This window comes from Stylophora pistillata, chromosome 14 (assembly GCF_964205215.1).
Source record: "Stylophora pistillata chromosome 14, jaStyPist1.2, whole genome shotgun sequence".
NCBI lineage: Eukaryota > Metazoa > Cnidaria > Anthozoa > Scleractinia > Pocilloporidae > Stylophora > Stylophora pistillata.
Window position 1 is genome coordinate 1,538,352 of NC_142532.1, and position 17,776 is coordinate 1,556,127.

At 39.0% G+C, this 17,776-nt stretch overlaps 2 protein-coding genes across 3 annotated transcripts; both read right to left on the reverse strand.

Annotated features, from left to right (window-relative positions):
- Positions 1-228: 228 nt before the first annotated feature.
- On the reverse strand, positions 229-6,623 carry LOC111338401 (uncharacterized). The gene is made up of 4 exons (XM_022944889.2): positions 6,455-6,623; positions 5,889-5,965; positions 3,047-5,458; positions 229-1,887 (listed from the first exon to the last, which is right to left on the reverse strand). Exons 2-4 carry the CDS (start codon positions 5,935-5,937, stop codon positions 1,070-1,072), a joined length of 3,279 nt encoding a protein of 1,092 aa, XP_022800624.2. The 5' UTR covers positions 5,938-5,965; positions 6,455-6,623; the 3' UTR covers positions 229-1,069.
- Positions 6,624-7,046: 423 nt separating this feature from the next.
- Positions 7,047-17,722, reverse strand: LOC111338395 (uncharacterized). 2 transcript variants are annotated; one of them, XM_088744814.1, is made up of 5 exons: positions 16,313-17,722; positions 15,075-15,284; positions 14,737-14,865; positions 9,301-10,506; positions 7,047-8,768 (listed from the first exon to the last, which is right to left on the reverse strand). In XM_088744814.1, exons 1-5 carry the CDS (start codon positions 16,368-16,370, stop codon positions 8,221-8,223), a joined length of 2,151 nt encoding a protein of 716 aa, XP_088600940.1. In that variant the 5' UTR covers positions 16,371-17,722; the 3' UTR covers positions 7,047-8,220. The 2 variants fall into 2 exon arrangements, with proteins under 2 accessions (XP_088600940.1, XP_022800617.2); XM_022944882.2 differs by lacking the exons at positions 7,047-8,768; positions 9,301-10,506 and adding exons at positions 10,594-12,294; positions 12,529-13,179.
- Between the last annotated feature and the right edge of the window lie 54 nt (positions 17,723-17,776).

The following is a 17,776-nucleotide window of genomic DNA, read 5'->3' on the forward strand; positions in this document are numbered from 1 at the left end:
AGGGGAGAATTCTTTTAGCGGCACCTGGCACAACGTAGAAATAGCGCACAGAACCCACCAATCAGGCAAGGTACTTTTCTTTGGAAGCAACCAATTATATGAACCACGCATGATATTACTCTTTTAATAAGAGCAGTATCAGACTTTTTAAAGGAGAGGAGTACGGGTAAATTTGAAGTGAATATCCCCTGCACACTCGGACCACACCCAAACCACACTCAGTAAAAGTAGCCTCTCATTGTTTATTCAAGCAGTAAAGATATTCGTTTCATGGCTTACATTGATCATACTAACTAATTTCAGTTCACTTCAAGCTTTAAAATTTTCTTGTAGAAGTAGGTAACACGTTATAGTTAATTGATCACAAATAGTATTGAGAACTTTCTATGTTTTCTCACATCTAAAAATTTACGACAGTCCATGAACTTGACGGATTTTAGAGACGCATCTTAAGGAACATCTACCCGCCATCACGGCAAGTGATCACATAACACCGTTACCGCAAGGCAAGTACAACGTTAAAAAAAAACGTTAACACAAAAAGAAAAATGCTAAGCGATACCAGGAACAATTCATCTCTGTATAAGGTTAAACTAAGCTTATGAGTTGATAACCGGATTGAGCAAGCCAATCCGGACCATGCTAATACGTTATCCGGAGTTTAGAATTTAATTGCAAGAGACATACATTGAAAATAGCTATTCAAATGTGTATGTGTTTCAAGTTAGATTTTAGTACAGCGAAATCTGCACAACTATAAAAAGCTCATGGCTACATGTTATCCAGAGTTCCCAAAGCTGCCTACTGACAGGTCTGCATTATGACAGGTTTGGATAGTAATATCAAACTAAAACTAAATCAAAAAAACAGTACGATATGCTAATCCTACAAACATAATTCAAGGAAATGTGACGAGAAGAAATCAAACCTAAAATAGTTAGAATGTGCTATAAATACTGCTGACATAATGAAACTTGTAAACAATCACAGTCATAAGAACAACACCCCTTTGCTTACCTTTAGTTTTTCAAAGGTAACTTAGAGCTTACATTCTAGTCCTTGAACTATACTATTTCTGCCTTAAGGCTTCCATATGGCTAGTTTCCAAGTCAACTGCATCTTTTCTCCTAAATTTGCCGTGTTTTTTACCAACACCCGAGATCTTGCTATCATGTTTTGAGTGTTGCTTTAATCTATTCCGAGTTTTACTGCGTGATATAACTGCTCTTATTTGCCCCGGTTGCATGATGGGAACTATTGGAGCCACTTGAGGTTCTTCAGACGAGGCTGATTTCAAGGGCATCATACTGCTGACTTGCGGAAACGGTGTTTGCGGCATCATACTGTTAATTTGTGTTGTTACCCTGGGTTGAAAACTCAGCCCTGTGAATACCGCAGGGCTGGGCCTCTCCACAGGTGTAGTTGCCCCATTCGCTCCGGGCAGTTCTCCCGCCGCAGGTATCATCATTGACTGTTGGGGTGGTACGACCATGTTTGGAGACATATCCATGGCATTCTGATTTAGAGTAGTCGTAGACGGATTGGACGCAAAAGGGATCGGCTGTGACGCCATGGATGAGAAATCGGGTCCGGGCCCCACGACTCGCTGTAGTCCAAGTGCATCGTGTTGAGGCTCTTGTAAGAGATTGGTGTCCACTCCGTCTGAGTCTTCTTGGATCTTAAATGGGATTTTGTGGATATGTATTTTACCTGAATCTTCATCGTTATTTTCTTCAAAATTGTTCGTCTTTTCGTCGAAAATCTTGTCATCGTCCTTTGGAGTCTTACTAATACGTTTTTCCATCGAATCTCCCAACTTTCGTGTATCGATTTCATCTTGTTCATTATACATTTTTATTTCCTCATTTTCTTCATCTTCTTCATCATCTATATGCAAAATGAAGCCATGTAAGTACATTTGTTTAAAGAGATTCTCAATCAAAGCTTTCTTAACTCGTATTCGGTACAAGATTAGCCGCCGTGCTGGATGATTTTGTAACGATTCAAGGTTATCTTCGGTTCAAAGAAACTATTGGTGCTGTTTTGTGTTTCAGTGATGCATAAGATCGAGTCTAGAACTAAAAAAGGAATCAAGAATAATACTTTGTTCCTGTTAGTCGAGCCGGGACGGAAAATCATGATTTGGCTGGAGGCCATGACGTACTGACCGTGCGCAGCGAGGTCAGTGTTTCATGAACGAGAGCCAATCATTTTCCCTTCGAGCCCGACCTAACTCGGTCAATAAGCATTTGTTTTATGAATATTTGACCGCTAAGTTTTGAAAGTTTCGGAAATTCTGTTTTAACCTGAATATGATGCAATAGGATGGCGCGCGAGGAAAAACAACAAAAAAATTGTACAATAAAAACTTTTCTTTTATTTTCGAACTAGAACAAGCAACTCACATTCATCGAAAAAAATGACCTATTCTCTCGTCTCTGTTCACTGCTGTCACTCATTTTTTGGCGACAACAGCGAACAATGTTTTTGCAACAAAGCCGTACAAGTGCACTCGAGTCCACCAGAGCAAGGTGGCTTCTTCCGGACGGGCTCACGTCAACCCGTCCGGCTCCAAATACGTCAGTTTTCACCATGGTTGTCTATAGGGTTGCGTGAGCGGGGCAGACGGGTCATATAATAATGAGCCATAACAAACGCTAAGGTCAGCAATGATACCAAGAAAGAAATCGACAAGGATTCTCAGTCACATTAAATGACAATCCAAAAAACTTTACTCTGTAGTTATTTAACTCACGAAGATATATATCGGGGTTGATATGGGCACCTTAAATGGAAAAGGGTTCAAACACCACCGGATTGGAAAAAGTTATGTCAGTTTACCGTAACTGTTCTTATGGGTACAAAAACTATGAACAATGTTGCTTATTCAGAATTGTGACAAACAAACTCAGAACAGGTATGGTTAATAATAAACTCTGGATGGGTGATTCATAAGTAAGCTGTTTAAATAGATCCCACCCTTGAAAGGAAAAAGTCTGAGCTACTAATATTCATTAATGGATGAAACTTGCCCGTATCGACTTACCATAATGTTTTTTCAAATAAGGTTCTAAGTCAGGCACATCGGACCCGCTGTCGCTCTGTCCTATATGGGTGGTGTCATCTCCTATGCTATCTGATAGATACTGCATGTTAGACTCACTGTCCGAATTAGAAACACCCGCTTCTCCTTGACTGAATTGTTCGTTATTATCCTCATCCGTGAACAATGACGCTGAGCTATGAGATGTGTCAGACACGTGTTCTGATTCGGATACTGACTCGGGTCCTAAGTCGGTCTCGTTCTCATCTTCGTGAAGTTTTCCGGCATACTCATCGGTGTTGCTATCGTGCCAACGTTCCCGATGTGGCTCTCTATCTTCGTCTTCATCGTTGTATACAACCACACGAAGTTTCGGACTCTTCCGACTGCGCACTTCAGGTGCATGTCCGTGGATTCGAAGCCAACGTAACTTTCTTAGCAGTCGAGCTTTTATGCTGTCTTCATCGTTGACTGCTTCTACGGGAGAGTCGTTAAAATTCCTTTGTCTGTACGCATCAGATTCGTCCTCATCTGGAAATATAACCTCTTTGATCTTTGGTCTTCGCATGTGAATGAAATGCACAAATCGTCCCTTTCCCTTGTTCTTATGGTCACTGCCTTCCTGCGCCGTCAGATAATCTCCACCCTTAGCATGTAGCTTTAATCTCGATGATTTTGGTTTATAGTGAAACGAAAATGAAGCTTGTTTCTTAATTTTCTTATCCCTATGACGACCTTTGTGTTTTCCTTTGTTCTTAGCGTTATTCTTTGTACTCTTAGTTCTCGTTTGTTTCTTCACCTTTTTTTTTTCATCAGAAATTTTAGCATGAGCAGATACGTTTGCAGTCACTCTATATTCCTCTGCAGTCTTGAGTCGCTGTAAAAAATTAGCAGTTTGATTAACAGGTCGTTCATTGTTCCCCTTTATAACAGAACTAGGATCACCGTCAATTTTCGAAATAGTCTTGGGGGAATTAAGCATAGCCTTTTGTAGATCATTTTTCAGCCTCAAGACCACCGCAATTTCTTTCTCATCTTTGCTCCTGCCGTTATCAATGCTTTTGCTGTTAATGTTCAAGTCGTTAGTAGCATAGTCATTGTCTTCATTTTTGTTCTCGACTCTGTTTATTGTTTTGTTTTGTTTTCCTCCATCTTCACTATTCATCTTTTTACGTCTGTTCTTTACTTTACTTGTCTCAAACTTTGCATGGTTGGATTTATTTTTCTCGTCTGTAGTTTCATTAGTATCACTTTTTATTTTATTACCCATATTCCCATAAGAACCACCTGTTTTCCTATCTGTACTTATTCCAATATTTGAAGTGCTCTTGTTGTCGCTTTCTTTAAAATTGTTTGGGAAGGACTGACTCACTTTGCTTATGAGGCCACTTGACAAATCTTTAAGTTCTTTTCGTAAATCTGTTAATGCAGAAACTATTTTCGTCGCTGCTGCGTCGCTTGGTACGTTTATAGCGGAAGATGAAGTAAGATCGACTTTGTTGACTGGATGCGGGTTGAGAGAATCAAGATCACGAGAAAAAGAAAGAACTTCGTCTGTCTCTTCCCCTTCACCGTCATTATGATTGATCCCGTCTGTCTTCTCACCTTTACCGCCCTCCTGATTGACTTTGTCTGTCTCTTCACCTTTACCGTCATTATGTGCACGCTTGTCTTCACTGTCAGTTTTATTACCTTCATCATTCTCTTCATCTAATCTTGGTCTTGTTGTTGTATCGTTATCATATTTCCTTCTGAACTGACTTAGAGCACGAGTCAAAGCATTTGTGCTGATCTTAACGCAGTCTCTCTTGACCAGTGTCCTCTTTATAAGATTGTTAACTTCCCTTCGAATTTCCTCAAACGGAAGAAAATGGACGGCTCCACTCGAGTCCTTGTGCTGGAAAACGTCTACCGACCCGTCGTGGCGCTTTGGAAAAAAACGTTCGAGCGCGTTTTGAATCCGCTTCAACAAAGGAATGTCACCGGGCAATATGAGCGAATGTGGATTGTGGCGGTGTATCATGGGTAATGAGTGATGTACAATATGCGTCCCTGGCCGATGATCTCTATCCCCTCCGCAATTTTTATAAAACTCCACTAATCTGTCCAACACGGTCTTTCCTTTCGTCGAAAGAGATACATTTTTCAACTCTAGAAGAAGACCGTGGCCTCGACCAATTCTAAAACGCTGAAAGTTTATGTTTAACTTCCGCGCCGTGCCGGGATTGATGCGAATTTCGAATGTATGAGTCCTGTCACCGGGGAGTTGGACTGGGGTCCAGCGCTGAGTGCCCTGGCCGGGTAAGCCCGGAGGCAAGTCTTTTGCTGTGAGGTTCTTATGCAGAGCTTTCATAACTTCCGTCGGAACAAAAAGCATTTTGATATTCTTGAGCTCGTTGTCTTGACCCACCACCGCTAAGTAAAAGAGAAAGTGAGTAACTACAATAAAAAAAGCACAAGTAGAAACAAGTGTGTCCGACCAGCGCTTGTGAGTCATCCCTCGAATAGATCAAGTGATGAGCAGTAGTAGCCATACATTAAAGAGACAAATCTGAGAACTTGCATATTCAAGATTCAAAACGTGGGAAAAATCGAGAGTGGACTAGATCAATTAGTATGGTTATGTTTCACTCAAAACCGCAGAGTAATCAACAGCAAGGCGAGTTTTTTGAAGCAAGACAACAACTAATACTGAGTCAACATACACAATAAAGCATAGTTTAAACACGCACTATCATTTCAAGTCAACATCGTCTTTCAATGCATATTGTCGTGATGCTATGATGTGCTGGGCAATTAAACATAAATTACAAAAGGAAGAACAAAACTGTAAAGCTTTACTCACCCATACAGAGGTAACACGCAAGAGATATCAGTAAAATTGTGGGCGCCATGTTATCATGAATGAGTTCCCTTGTCTCACTGAAAAATACAGTTGAGCTAATACACTAACATGCTCTAAAACGTACTGAATTACACACAAAAGGTTGGGCTTGAAAAAGGAAAACTTTCAAGAATCAATTGAATTTCGAAATGTACATTTTCAGCAAAAATGAGTTGATTAGCAAAGCTGAATTGTGTTCGTGTTTCTAGTTTTCTTGGCACTCTTTCAGAAGTTCCTAGTCGTTAATTTTTAGGAATAAATTTAATTAACTCGTAACACGTAATATGACAGCCCATTTGAAAAAGCGACATACACAACAACAAGAAATTCTCCCTTAAAACTGTCTGTAGATGAAAGTATCGGTGTTTATGATGGTTTGAGCTCTCTAAGAGTCTGGACTCTGAACAAATGGATTTGCAGAAAAGATCAAACTTCATTGTAAATGAAGGAGGCTCACCTAGCCCTAGGGAAGAGAAGTTTTTTTTATCTCACTACAAAGAGCATGGTGATGAAAGTGTCACACTTACCTCCATTTACAGAAATATCAAAAAGAGTTTCGCATTGAAAATCACGCCATTTTAAGTAGAAAGGAATGTAAGTGCGATGAACTTGACACATTAAGCTGTAATGTGAAATGAACGAGCAGATAAGGTAATTTCTCAGAAATAGGTTCAGGAGGAGGAGGGTCTTATGGTTTGACCTGTTGTCTTCTGACATTCCACAAGCTTTTCTCCGCCCTTCCAAAGCGTTTTTGGTCAAAATTACAAATTCCTTTGGAACAAAGTTTGACTTCATTTTACGTCGAAAAGAGTCAAGAAATGACAAGGAATATAAAAGGAAATTACCATGATTAAGGTAGTAACATTGCAAAAAGCCATCTCAGATTCTTTTTTCAAATTTCCAAAATATTTAGAAAAAACCTAATCGTTATCGACAAGAAGTTTAAACTTGTTTGTTCTGTGCTTTCTGTGTTCTTACGTCCCGAGACATAAGCCTAAGTCTATCACTGCTCATGTTGTAACCAGTCAGTGCTTATAGTACACAATGTTTTAATTCTTTCCTTTCAAGGAAGTAAAGATGATGTAATTATCAATAGAATAAAAAGAGAATCGCAGAGTGTCTACTCAAAAAAAGAAGACCAGTTGGAATTGCCACTTTTGATCTTTTCTTTTAATATTTCATAGTGCTCCAAAAAGATTTGATATTTGGCCTAAGGATTCATCACTTTGTATTTTTTCAAATTTGTAGATCACGTTGATTTCGGCAGCATCAACACAACTTCCACCAAAAGTTATGCCGTCTAGGAAGTTTAGAAAACTATCTAACACATTTTCTTTATTAAGGATTAAGAAACAGGTGATACTTTAATACTACTGTGTACAAATATATGTGCTTTGTAGTCTCTGCATGTACACGGTCCAGTTGATTCGCCAAAAAAATTTAAATTTATCATTCTTAAAAAATAAAAAATAAAAATTAACAACTGTGTTTTAAACATGCTGCAGAGTAGGCGTCCATTAATTAACTCAATCATGCATTTACCTTTTTACACGATCATTTTTATCTTCGTGGAAAAAATTGTGCAGACCTAGACAACAATCCTCTATCAGATACAACGAATATATGAAGATCATATATTTTGAACTGCGGTATTAGATACGTATGATGCACGATCCTCGCAGTAGATAGCGCTATTTATGCAATAGCGAAAATCAGACCTGAAAAAAATCAGGCCTGTACGGGACTCGAACTTGCGCTATCTACTGTGAGGATCGTGCATCATACGTATCTAATACCGCAGTTCAAAATATATGATCTTCATATATTCATTGTATCTCATTTATCACTTTCACGGGTTTATTACGAATCAACTTAACGGCCTGCTCCCAGTTGGCTTGGTAGCTCAATTGGTAGAGCGCTGCACTAGTATCGCAGAGGTCAGTGGTTCGAGTCCCGTACAGGCCTGATTTTTTTCAGGTCTGATTTTCGCTATTGCATAAATGGCGCTATCTACTGCGAGGATCGTGCATCATACGAATCCTCTATCATTACGTAAAACGCTTACATGCACTCAAATGTTTATTCTAGCCAAGGAGATAACATCAGTTTTTCATAAAGGGTGTATCAATTGTTTGAGACCCTCCCTCAACAACTTAGTGCATCACTGTATAACAATTGGGTCTGTTTCCCTAAATAAGTATATTACATTAACTCCAGTATTATCTTCGAAAATGAACATCGATGTTGGATTAAAACATAAAAAAATTAATATTGTGACTGAGAAACATAGCTATCAAAACTTAGCAGTCTTTAAGACATTTTTCTTTGACCTCTTTCTCTCCACCCGATGTGAGTGTTTGTTTGATATTTGTTTATTGTAAATTCCAAAGTCTCGTTTCCAAAAGCTCCTTGTTACTGGTCTCCAGGGACCTGGAGACTTAATTCTGAACGTTCCAACCAACCTTGGTCTGACAGGTGAGCTCCTGAGTGGAAATAGCCGTTTGCTAAAGGGGAAGACTTGTTTACTGAAATCAAAAACTGGTTTTCTGAGAGGAAATGCCTTTTTCTTCGTTTTTGTCTCCGACTCAGAAGGTTTCGAAGAATCGGAACCAAGCAAAGGTATATCCGGGTTTTTATCGGGCAGGTTCAACTGCATCAAAGAGACCTGGTGTGGACTCACCACGCTGATTGGCTGCCCCCCAATCACTCCGTTCGGTGCCGTCACCCCAGCCCTGTGGTTGGCCAGATTCTGTAACTGATACATGTACATTAAGTGATCGTTCACTGAGGCATCTCTGATTTTCTGTCGTTCTTGTTCTTCTTGTTCAGCATTGACGTTGCCTGAAAAATAAAACGATTTAGCTAAACCTCAAGGCCTGAGATATCCGTTTAACCATCCATTGGACTCGCAGCTAATTTGTGCAGCACTTTGAGACAGTTTAAAGCTTGGTTGGTAATACACCAAAAAAGAAAACTGCTTGTTGATCTTCTCAAGGGTTGCATTCACATCATCTCAGCTCCAAAGATAAGAATGGAATCATGTAACTTCTCAACCAAATTAAAGTAAAATTTTGAAAAGTCACGAATTCACTTTCACAAGGGGAAACGATAACTAAGCAGACTGGGGTAAGGGGCGCTGCTTAAAGGGGAAAAGTACTGAACGTACGAAAACGTTGGTGAAAATTCATTTTCACAGCTTAAAAGATGAAAACTTCACACTGATGAATGAAAAGAACTTGAAGGAAAACGTAATACTCCAAAAACCTTTCACATCTAAGGATTCTAAAAACTATTCGCGGATCTCTTAGAATGTTACTCGCACCTCACTATAATTTTGATCTTTAGTTTCCCGGAAGGGAAATAGAAAACTTACCAAGCTCCTCTTGTAATATCTTTGTTTGAAGTTTCTCATCCATTTTGTTGTCTTGATCGTTAAGCAAAGGATGTATTATATTATTTAGCGCTGAAACAGCATCAGGAGCGTCCTGACCCTCGTCTCCAGCTAGTTTATTAATTTGTGGCGTCACTCGAAATACATTACCGTTAACTGTATTGTCATCTAGAGCGAGAGAATCTTGGCCGAGAGAGGACAGGGACGAGGATTGATAATTCATACCAGGGCGAGTGGGTGTACCATCATTTAGATCTTTTAGGAAATCTTCCATGCTCATTTTCCCCGAATTCTTTGAATAAATATGCAAAAGACCATCGTCTGATGGTTTAAGTCTTCCAGTAAGCGCATCCTTTAACTTTTTACTCAAATAGTCTTCAAATTCACTTTTGTTATTTTTTAAGAATTTTCTTAACATCCGAAGAAGGTATTTCTTCAGCTTTCGTTTAAAGTCACGCTTTCGATTTTTCATTCGGCGACATCGTCTGTTATGTAGTCCAAACAGTTTGCAAATTTGTTCTTTTCTTTTCGAATTAAAATGCTTAAAATTGTTCAGAATATCTTCCCATCTCAGTTCAAAGCCTTCTGGTTGTTCAACGTGGATTTTTGGGCTATCATTGTCATCTCCAGAGCCATCTTTAACCTTTTTCTTAATTTCTTGAAACAATTGACAGATTTTTGCGTTGCGGTAGGTTTTCGAATCACACATTCGAGACGTTTTCTCATCATCATCATAATCCTCATTTACTGGACTGTCCTCGTCATTCATTTCGTCGTCATCATCATCACCTTCAATATCGTCATCATTATCGTCGTCATCCTCGTCGATCTTGTCCTCGTCATCCTCTTGCCCTTCAGCGATCATTCTCTGTAAAGTTTGGTCATCAACGCCTAAAATAGACTGGATCTCTTTAGCAAGGGTATCCTTGTTCGGTCCTACTACATGCTGCAATTCCTTGGCGACTTTTTTTGAAGCAATAATTTTCACATTTTTCCGCGGATAGCTGAGATGGTCAGGAATGTGAACAGCTAGCCATTTACCTTTTCCATTTTTTGGATGAAATTCCTTGATCTGCATGTTTCTGGTGTCAGTTCCCCGGACTGCTGAATCAGGGAATACGACCACTTTGCTCGGCTCGATCTTTTCACTTGTTCTCTTCACTGACTCTATCGCTTGCTTTGCGGGCCCTGTTCAGAAGGCAGTTGAAATTTCCATGCACGAAAAAACAATATTAGAAGGTTTAAGATGACACAATTCAAGGAAAGTACTTTGGATAAGACAGATAAAAGTCTGTGTGACGTCCACAGTTTAATGTTAAAGTACTTGCAGAAGTCTCACAAGAACCAAAGTGGAACAAAGAAAAATATTGCCATCTGCTACTCTTAATTATTATTATTATAATTGTTGTGATAAGAACTTAGGGGCCAATTTGTTTAATTTTTACCGTTAAGAACTTTAAGTTTAACTCTTAATATAACGAAAAACAATTGATCACTTTTTAGCCGCAAATATGAGGCTTTGATTGAAATTCCCTTTCTTCGTTGTTACAAAGTTAAGGTTTGTGTCTGAAAAAATTCATTCTGATTTAGCTGAGGCCATGGTATTAAAGGGCCGTCTACCGTGAATGTAACTGTTTAATGTTACATAGAAAACAGATCTTGGTCCGAAGATTAGCATGAACAGTTGTGACTGTAGGAGCTTGACAGTGATGCTATATTATGTTGAGTCGTTTTGCTGTAGTAGTCCGTTGTAGTTCATAAAAATAAAGAAAGTCGCAGTAGAATTATATCAACGAAATCATCGTGAGAAATGTTTTAGTGTTGTTGAAATTATATGCAAGAGAGGAATGGGTACCTGAGGGGTGCGGTATGGAAAGGCAAAGAAGATTTATAAATTTTCCAGTGCGATGAGAACAACTTCTGTTTTTCAGATTTCAAAAGTACACGAGCCACAATAAGGAAGAACGAAAATAACCTCACAACTTCATTAGCAAGATCGAGGTGAAATTATTGACAGTTTTCGCCAACGTCAGAGACTTTATATGGACTTTGAAAGCCAATCGTCAGAAGGTAACTTAAAATACAATGATAATTGACTAACTCTTCACATCAATCGCATTACTAGAGGAAGCTTCATTTTAATTCGTTATCTATTGCTCAAGTAGTAACATTCAGGGTTAACGTTCCGCGTTTTATGCTCTTTGTAGTGTTGAATAGTAATTGAACAGTCTTCAAGCTGTATAATTAAGGGTAAAATTAGTGAACGTGATTTTACTTCCACAATGACAGAATGATTTCTGTTACTTGAAGATTTCACTGTGTCGATTATATTAATTCACTTTGTCGCTTGATAACTTATAGTTTAAAGGATTGTCAAAAAAGCATTTTTAACAACTGATAAAGCATTTCAATTTGAGCGTTACCCGGGCACCAGTTTTAGAAAAGATCTTAGTGTGAGCTCCTTAAATGGAAGGTATAGCTCACTTCTCTTATGGAATAATCTAACTTTAAAGTATAGTCAGGGAAAATCTGACTAGCCTTCCAAGGTGACCACAAAAGAAATTCTAACTGAGTTATCCCGTGAAAATCTGCTGACCCCGTATAACACTGATTCTACTCCTCTGTGGTTTCAATCTTCAGCTCCTAGTCGACTTCTTCCACAGAATTTCAGACCTTAAATTCTCTTGACGCCGTTCTTCGGTTTTGTTTTTCCACTTATCCTACTCCTTACGATTCCAGAAAGCTCAGATCCCATAGCTTTCGGCCTTGGATAGTCTGGGTATTCTGTTTGAAGTAGATCAACTTCACCTGGACTCACAACGCTGACCTGCTGGTGACCGATGGAGCCCAGTTTCTTGCTTGTGCGCGGCCAGTTGAGTAACATTTCAGGACTACCTATAGAGTTTATTTTCATCCACTGTCTCTCCATATTGTTCTCAGCCGAGGTTTTTCCAAGTTCTTGCGTTACATCCAAGTCTAAGAGTAAAGTAAACAACTTATTAACAGAAATTACGGGAGTTGGTGTCATGCAAACCTGTTATCGGGCTTTCATTTTATTTTCCTAAGCAAAACGCTGCGCGGCCAAGCCCGTGAACGTTATATTCAAATTCTTTCTTGTATCTTTATCGGGTGATTATAGTTGCACCCGCCTTTAACCAACGACTTTTTTTTTTTAAATAGTTGAAGTAAGGCACAAGACATCAGTATTACCTTCATCATTGTTAAAAGCCTGTTTGGCCGCTTTCTTCAATAACTGGTCGTCCTCTAATTGTATCCTAATGTCTTCAGACAGTTTATTGGGCCCACCGCTTGGTAACACAAGCAAACCTGTCTCGCTACTTTTAGAGGTAGGTTGAACCAATCCCATCTTTCTTATTTGCTGGCCATATCCCTTGAAATGATGGCGATGCCTGCCAAGTCGCTTGTGATGAGGAAAGCTGACTAGATGATTTGAGAGGAGAACGCTTTCTGCAGGAGGCTGCTGACTTCGGAGAGCGTAAGACATCTTGGAAATGCGCCGACGTAAGCCGGGGGTTTCCGTGAAACCCTCGTCTGACAAAGCATCATGGTCGACTTCTGCGTTGCTTTCTTTAAATGGCTTCAGACTCATGTCACTTGTAGTTTCCTGATCCTCGTCACTATGGAAGTCTGGAATGTATCCTTGTAATTCTTGACGAGCGGGCCACGGGTAAGTCCTTTCTGCGTCTTTATTGGATCTAATCTGTTCGTTATATTTGTTTCTCTCTGACATCTGGTCAGCGGACGCCTCACGAGTCAGTGGGACGGTATATGAAATACTCATCCGGGATTTAGGTTTCGACGACTCCTCAGTACTCTTTATCTTTTTTTCGATGTCATTGCCTTTGTGAGTTCACACGAAAATAACACTCAATAATACAATAGAAATGCTTGACACGATTTTCTTTTTACCGATCGCGACGGAAAACGAATGGCAACGTTTTGACTTTTATCCTCGTGAAACGAAGTAGCGAAAATACATTCTGATGAGCAACTTCATGAATCAGAAGTGAGCGATAAATGTGAAGTACACTCTCCAATAAAACCAGTTCGCCGCATGCACGTACAAAAACTTTAGTTTGTATGTTAAAAAACATGAATAAAAAAGGAATTTATAAATGAATATCAAGGGCCTACTAGCCAAAATGTGCGAAGCTCCGTCAAAACCAGTCGATACCCGAGCCAAAGATAAAGCCAGTTCATTTTTCCATCAGATACTATTTTGATTCAGGCGTTTGTAAAAACAAACTGTTAACGAACCTCTGGATTAATGTAAATGACGAAAATAGCCTACAATTGTTGACTCAGCTTCTGCTTCAATCGCGTTTAATCTCTCAGGATTTGCGAAATTGCTTTCTTTGCGTGAAAATAGTCATTAACGCAAACGATAAGAGCGTCAAATTCATAGGCAGTATGTTTGAAAGCCCGAAAAGTGGTCTGCTGACGACATCCAGATATTATTACTCAGAAAATAGAGTTTGAAGGTCACTCAATTGTTAAAGATACTTTTGACATCCGCAAGTAAAAGTAGTTTAAAGCTCTATAATTTGGATATATCAACAAAGTTGAAATGGTAAATTGGCCACCGTAATGATTACAAAAGCTGACGTTTCGAGCGTTAGCCCTTCGTCGGAGCGAATGCGGAGGACCAAACCGGTATCGGAGCGTTAGCCCTAAACCAAATCGGAGCGTTAGCCCTTCGTCATTCGCTCCGACGAAGGGCTAACGCTCGAAACGTCAGCTTTTGTAATCATTACGGTGGCCAATTTACCATTTCAACTTTGTTGATATATCCAAATTATTTCGTTACTCCCACCGACGCAGCCCCAAACAGTTTCTTTCGAAACTATCAGCCTTTATTAGTTTAAAGCTCATTACGGAAAATCATATCCGGTGAAAGTATTCCTTTACGAGGTCAGTTTCAGGAGTACATTTGAAATTTCAGGCAAAAACACATTCAAAGACTTTCATTGCAAAAATACAGTAAGCAAGCCCGTTGATATAAGCATGCCCAGACTGAATACCTCAAATGAAGCATTTGACGTATCCTGAAAACAAAAGAAGTGCCCATATTCCTTTCGTTACAAAAGCAAGGTTTGTTTTTATAATCATATGTGTCACAAATGGTCTAAGGTGATTAATCGTTGTTTTCAGTAAGGTGCCCGTAATCAATAGTGGTCGCGGTTGCGTCTAAGTTCACGTGAGTTTTAAAGTCATGTTGCAAATCGTTTTCCGTTAAGAACTGAAGTCAAGAAAGTCGTGTCCAAGTAAAATAGAGGTAGACTGAAAACTAAAAATGATACAAATAGCCGAATCATGCAGACTTTAAGGATATCAAAGCACGAATATCACAAACTGGTTTCTCACGTGTCCCACATAAACTAACGTAATACAACTAACCAATTTTCTCCACTAGTTTGCTTGTACGATCTTCGGCCAGGTCTGCCCCAGAAGCTAGTGCTTCAACCTTCTTCCCTTGGTTTTCAATGGCTGTATTAGTATCATCGGCAATTTTGTCAACTAAATTGGCTGAAGTATAGAAGAGTCAAAATTAGAGGAAAAGGAAGATAACAACTGTTTCGATGGCTAATCTGTTTAAGCATTGCAAAGAGAAAGAAACTAATGCCTGTTTAAAGAAAAGGTACACAGTCACTAGAAAGCTTATCGTTGTACAGGCCGTACAGGATTCTACCTAAACACGTAAGCTCAAGGTATACGCTTTTTCCTGAGTTTGATACCTTTCTGATCTAGTTTCTTCTCAGCGGCATCTCCTACAGCAGCCATATTTTCACTAGCTTTTTCAAATCTATCTTCCTCGTCCTTGGCATCAACAAGTTTTCCTTTGTTGTCGATCGCTTTCTCCATAGCTTCACTTTCCTCTTCAACTTTCTTGTTTTGTTGTTCAATAGCTTTGGCCATGTTGTCTGCTTTATTTTCTACTTCATCGGCTTCATCGAAAAAAAGAAGTTTTAAGGATGTTATGATAAATCGTAAAATCTCAAACAAGGCATATTAGGGGCCCAATTCAGGTGTGAAAAGCTAGAAGACACCAGCCCCTCTACATACTGGTATAAGTGTAAATGCGTTCATGGGGAAGGTTATAGCGACAGTTTACATTGTTTTCACGAAAATTTCAATGAAATATTTTGCTTGCTTGGTGTCGCGCATATGAAAAATGTTAGCAAAGGACGCAAATCTTTTCTTTGCCTTGCCTTCTTTGCCAATTCACTTTACACCTTAAAATTAATTCAAAATGAAAATTGATTTCACCGGTGTTTGTAACAACTTTGGTGTCATTTTCTAAAAATTCCAACCTAAGTGCAGTTAGATTTTTTACTGTAAAGGAATACCTATCAAATTCATACCATTCAAATCTAAGAATATCGATTTGAAAGGTTAGTCTAAACCAAAGCAAAAAACTTGCTACATATTAAAGCTAAATAACACCAGAGCTACAAACTTGAAAAGTACAATGTTATGTCAAATTAAATTTCATACGATTTAATTCGACATACGCAGGCTTATAATTAAAAACAGTATATATTCATTATCGAGGAACGCGTGAAAATCATGGCTTGCCAGTCAAAGACCAATGAACTCCACCCGCCGTTCTATGGCTACAATAAACACCCTGCTCTCAAGTCAGGATTTACTCAGACAGGTTGTGTTCGGGAGAACCACTGAATTGTGAAGTTGCAAGACGTTCTCGTGAATTTACAAGACAAGTTGTAAACCCCCTATCAGTTGATTTACTATGTCTCTTTGTCTACGGTGGATCTTAAAAATAAAGTCAAAGCTGAAGGAAAGAAATCGTTTCAAGAGCTGAAATACGGTGAAACCTTTCTCGTCAATCTCAATTTTGTCATTTAAAATGTTCCTGCTTCACGAGGAAGCCCTCGTAATAAAGTAAACGAGTCTGAAAGATAGTTTACAGCGATAATCTGCGACAGTTATGAATCTAAAGCGAAAACATTACCTGACATTTCCATCCACAGAACAACAGATACAACTAGTACAAGGAAAAGTTTGGCCATAGTCAACTTCGTCGATACAGCAACCAGAACCAGTCGTTCACCACTCTTTTAAGTCTGTCAAATGTCTATTTATGCCGTATTTCACAGCAGTTTACCCGCCCATCTGGGAGGGGAAACCTTCACAAGAAGTACGCCATTTAATATGAGAGCTAAGGAAAGTTTTGCTTATTAGTGAAGAAAACTGCAATTGGTTAAAAACCAGCTGGATGTTAATTATTTATAACGCTAACACTGCGCTATAAGTGTGACCTAATCCAGGTGTCAGTTTACCTTATGCGTAGATAAAAATGGAAACAAAAATTTAAAATCAAACTGGATTGGGAGGTCATTTAAGACTTGTTAGTTTTGTAAAAATTAAAAAAAAATACAAGCAATAATCGCCGAAGACTGTACCATGTCTTTACAAGTAAGACTTTCAGTTTCAGAGTAGCTAGAGTGATTGAGAGGACTTCTCAGTCGATGTTGCTACAAGAGAGATGGCATGAATGTCATAACCAATTAAGGGGGCCAGGTACCACTTTTAATGACCGAATTTATTGGGAGGAAGCGTTATTTCTCGCAGCGTTTTGGGGGGAGGCTAAGGGTGTGAAAGATTTCATTGACTGTAAAAGTAAATGACCATGGTGGCCTTTGTGACATCAGCAACAACAAATCATTTTAAAAAACAGTGTGTTGCCCACAGATTAGCGAAAACACTGTTGCAGGCAAAGGGAACGTGAATCCGACTAACTGATTTTATAAAACGCAGGGAAGCTAATGTACCTTCGATTTGCATTAATGAAAAATGTTACCTCTCGCATCAAAAATTATCTGATTGCTAGTCACAAGCAAGACCAAGGTATCCTTGCAAAAAAGGGGCCCAAAAAAGGGGCCCAAAAAAGGGGCCCAAATATCCTCCGATACGCTGGAGGAATCGATAATGTATGATGTATGAGCATATCCTATGAAAGCTATGATACTTATTGTCTTCTTAATATTTAAGCGCAGAGCGAGGAACTAAACGTTCACTCACAGCTCACCGTCAAGAACGGTTATTGACTTTTTGAACAAACGAGGTAGTTTCTTCTTCAGTAATAACAGCAAACCGCTTTCTTAATTTGAATAACTTCTGGAAGAAAGACAAAAGGTTTTCAATTATGTAATATCGCTGAGCCAAATATCTTTGAATATACCCCAGATTTAGCTGGAGTATATTCAGTCATGTGACACTTTAGAACCAATCATCACGTTTGAAAAATACTTGATGGATTATAATGCCTGTTACCTCATTGCAAAAACATGCTACCACGAAACAACAACATGCGATAGTACTTGGTTTCTCATGCTACAAATGCGTAGAATCTACCGTATAAAACCGGCATTTTCGGCGGTTGTTACCTCTTTCAAACGTAACAAAGATTACTTGA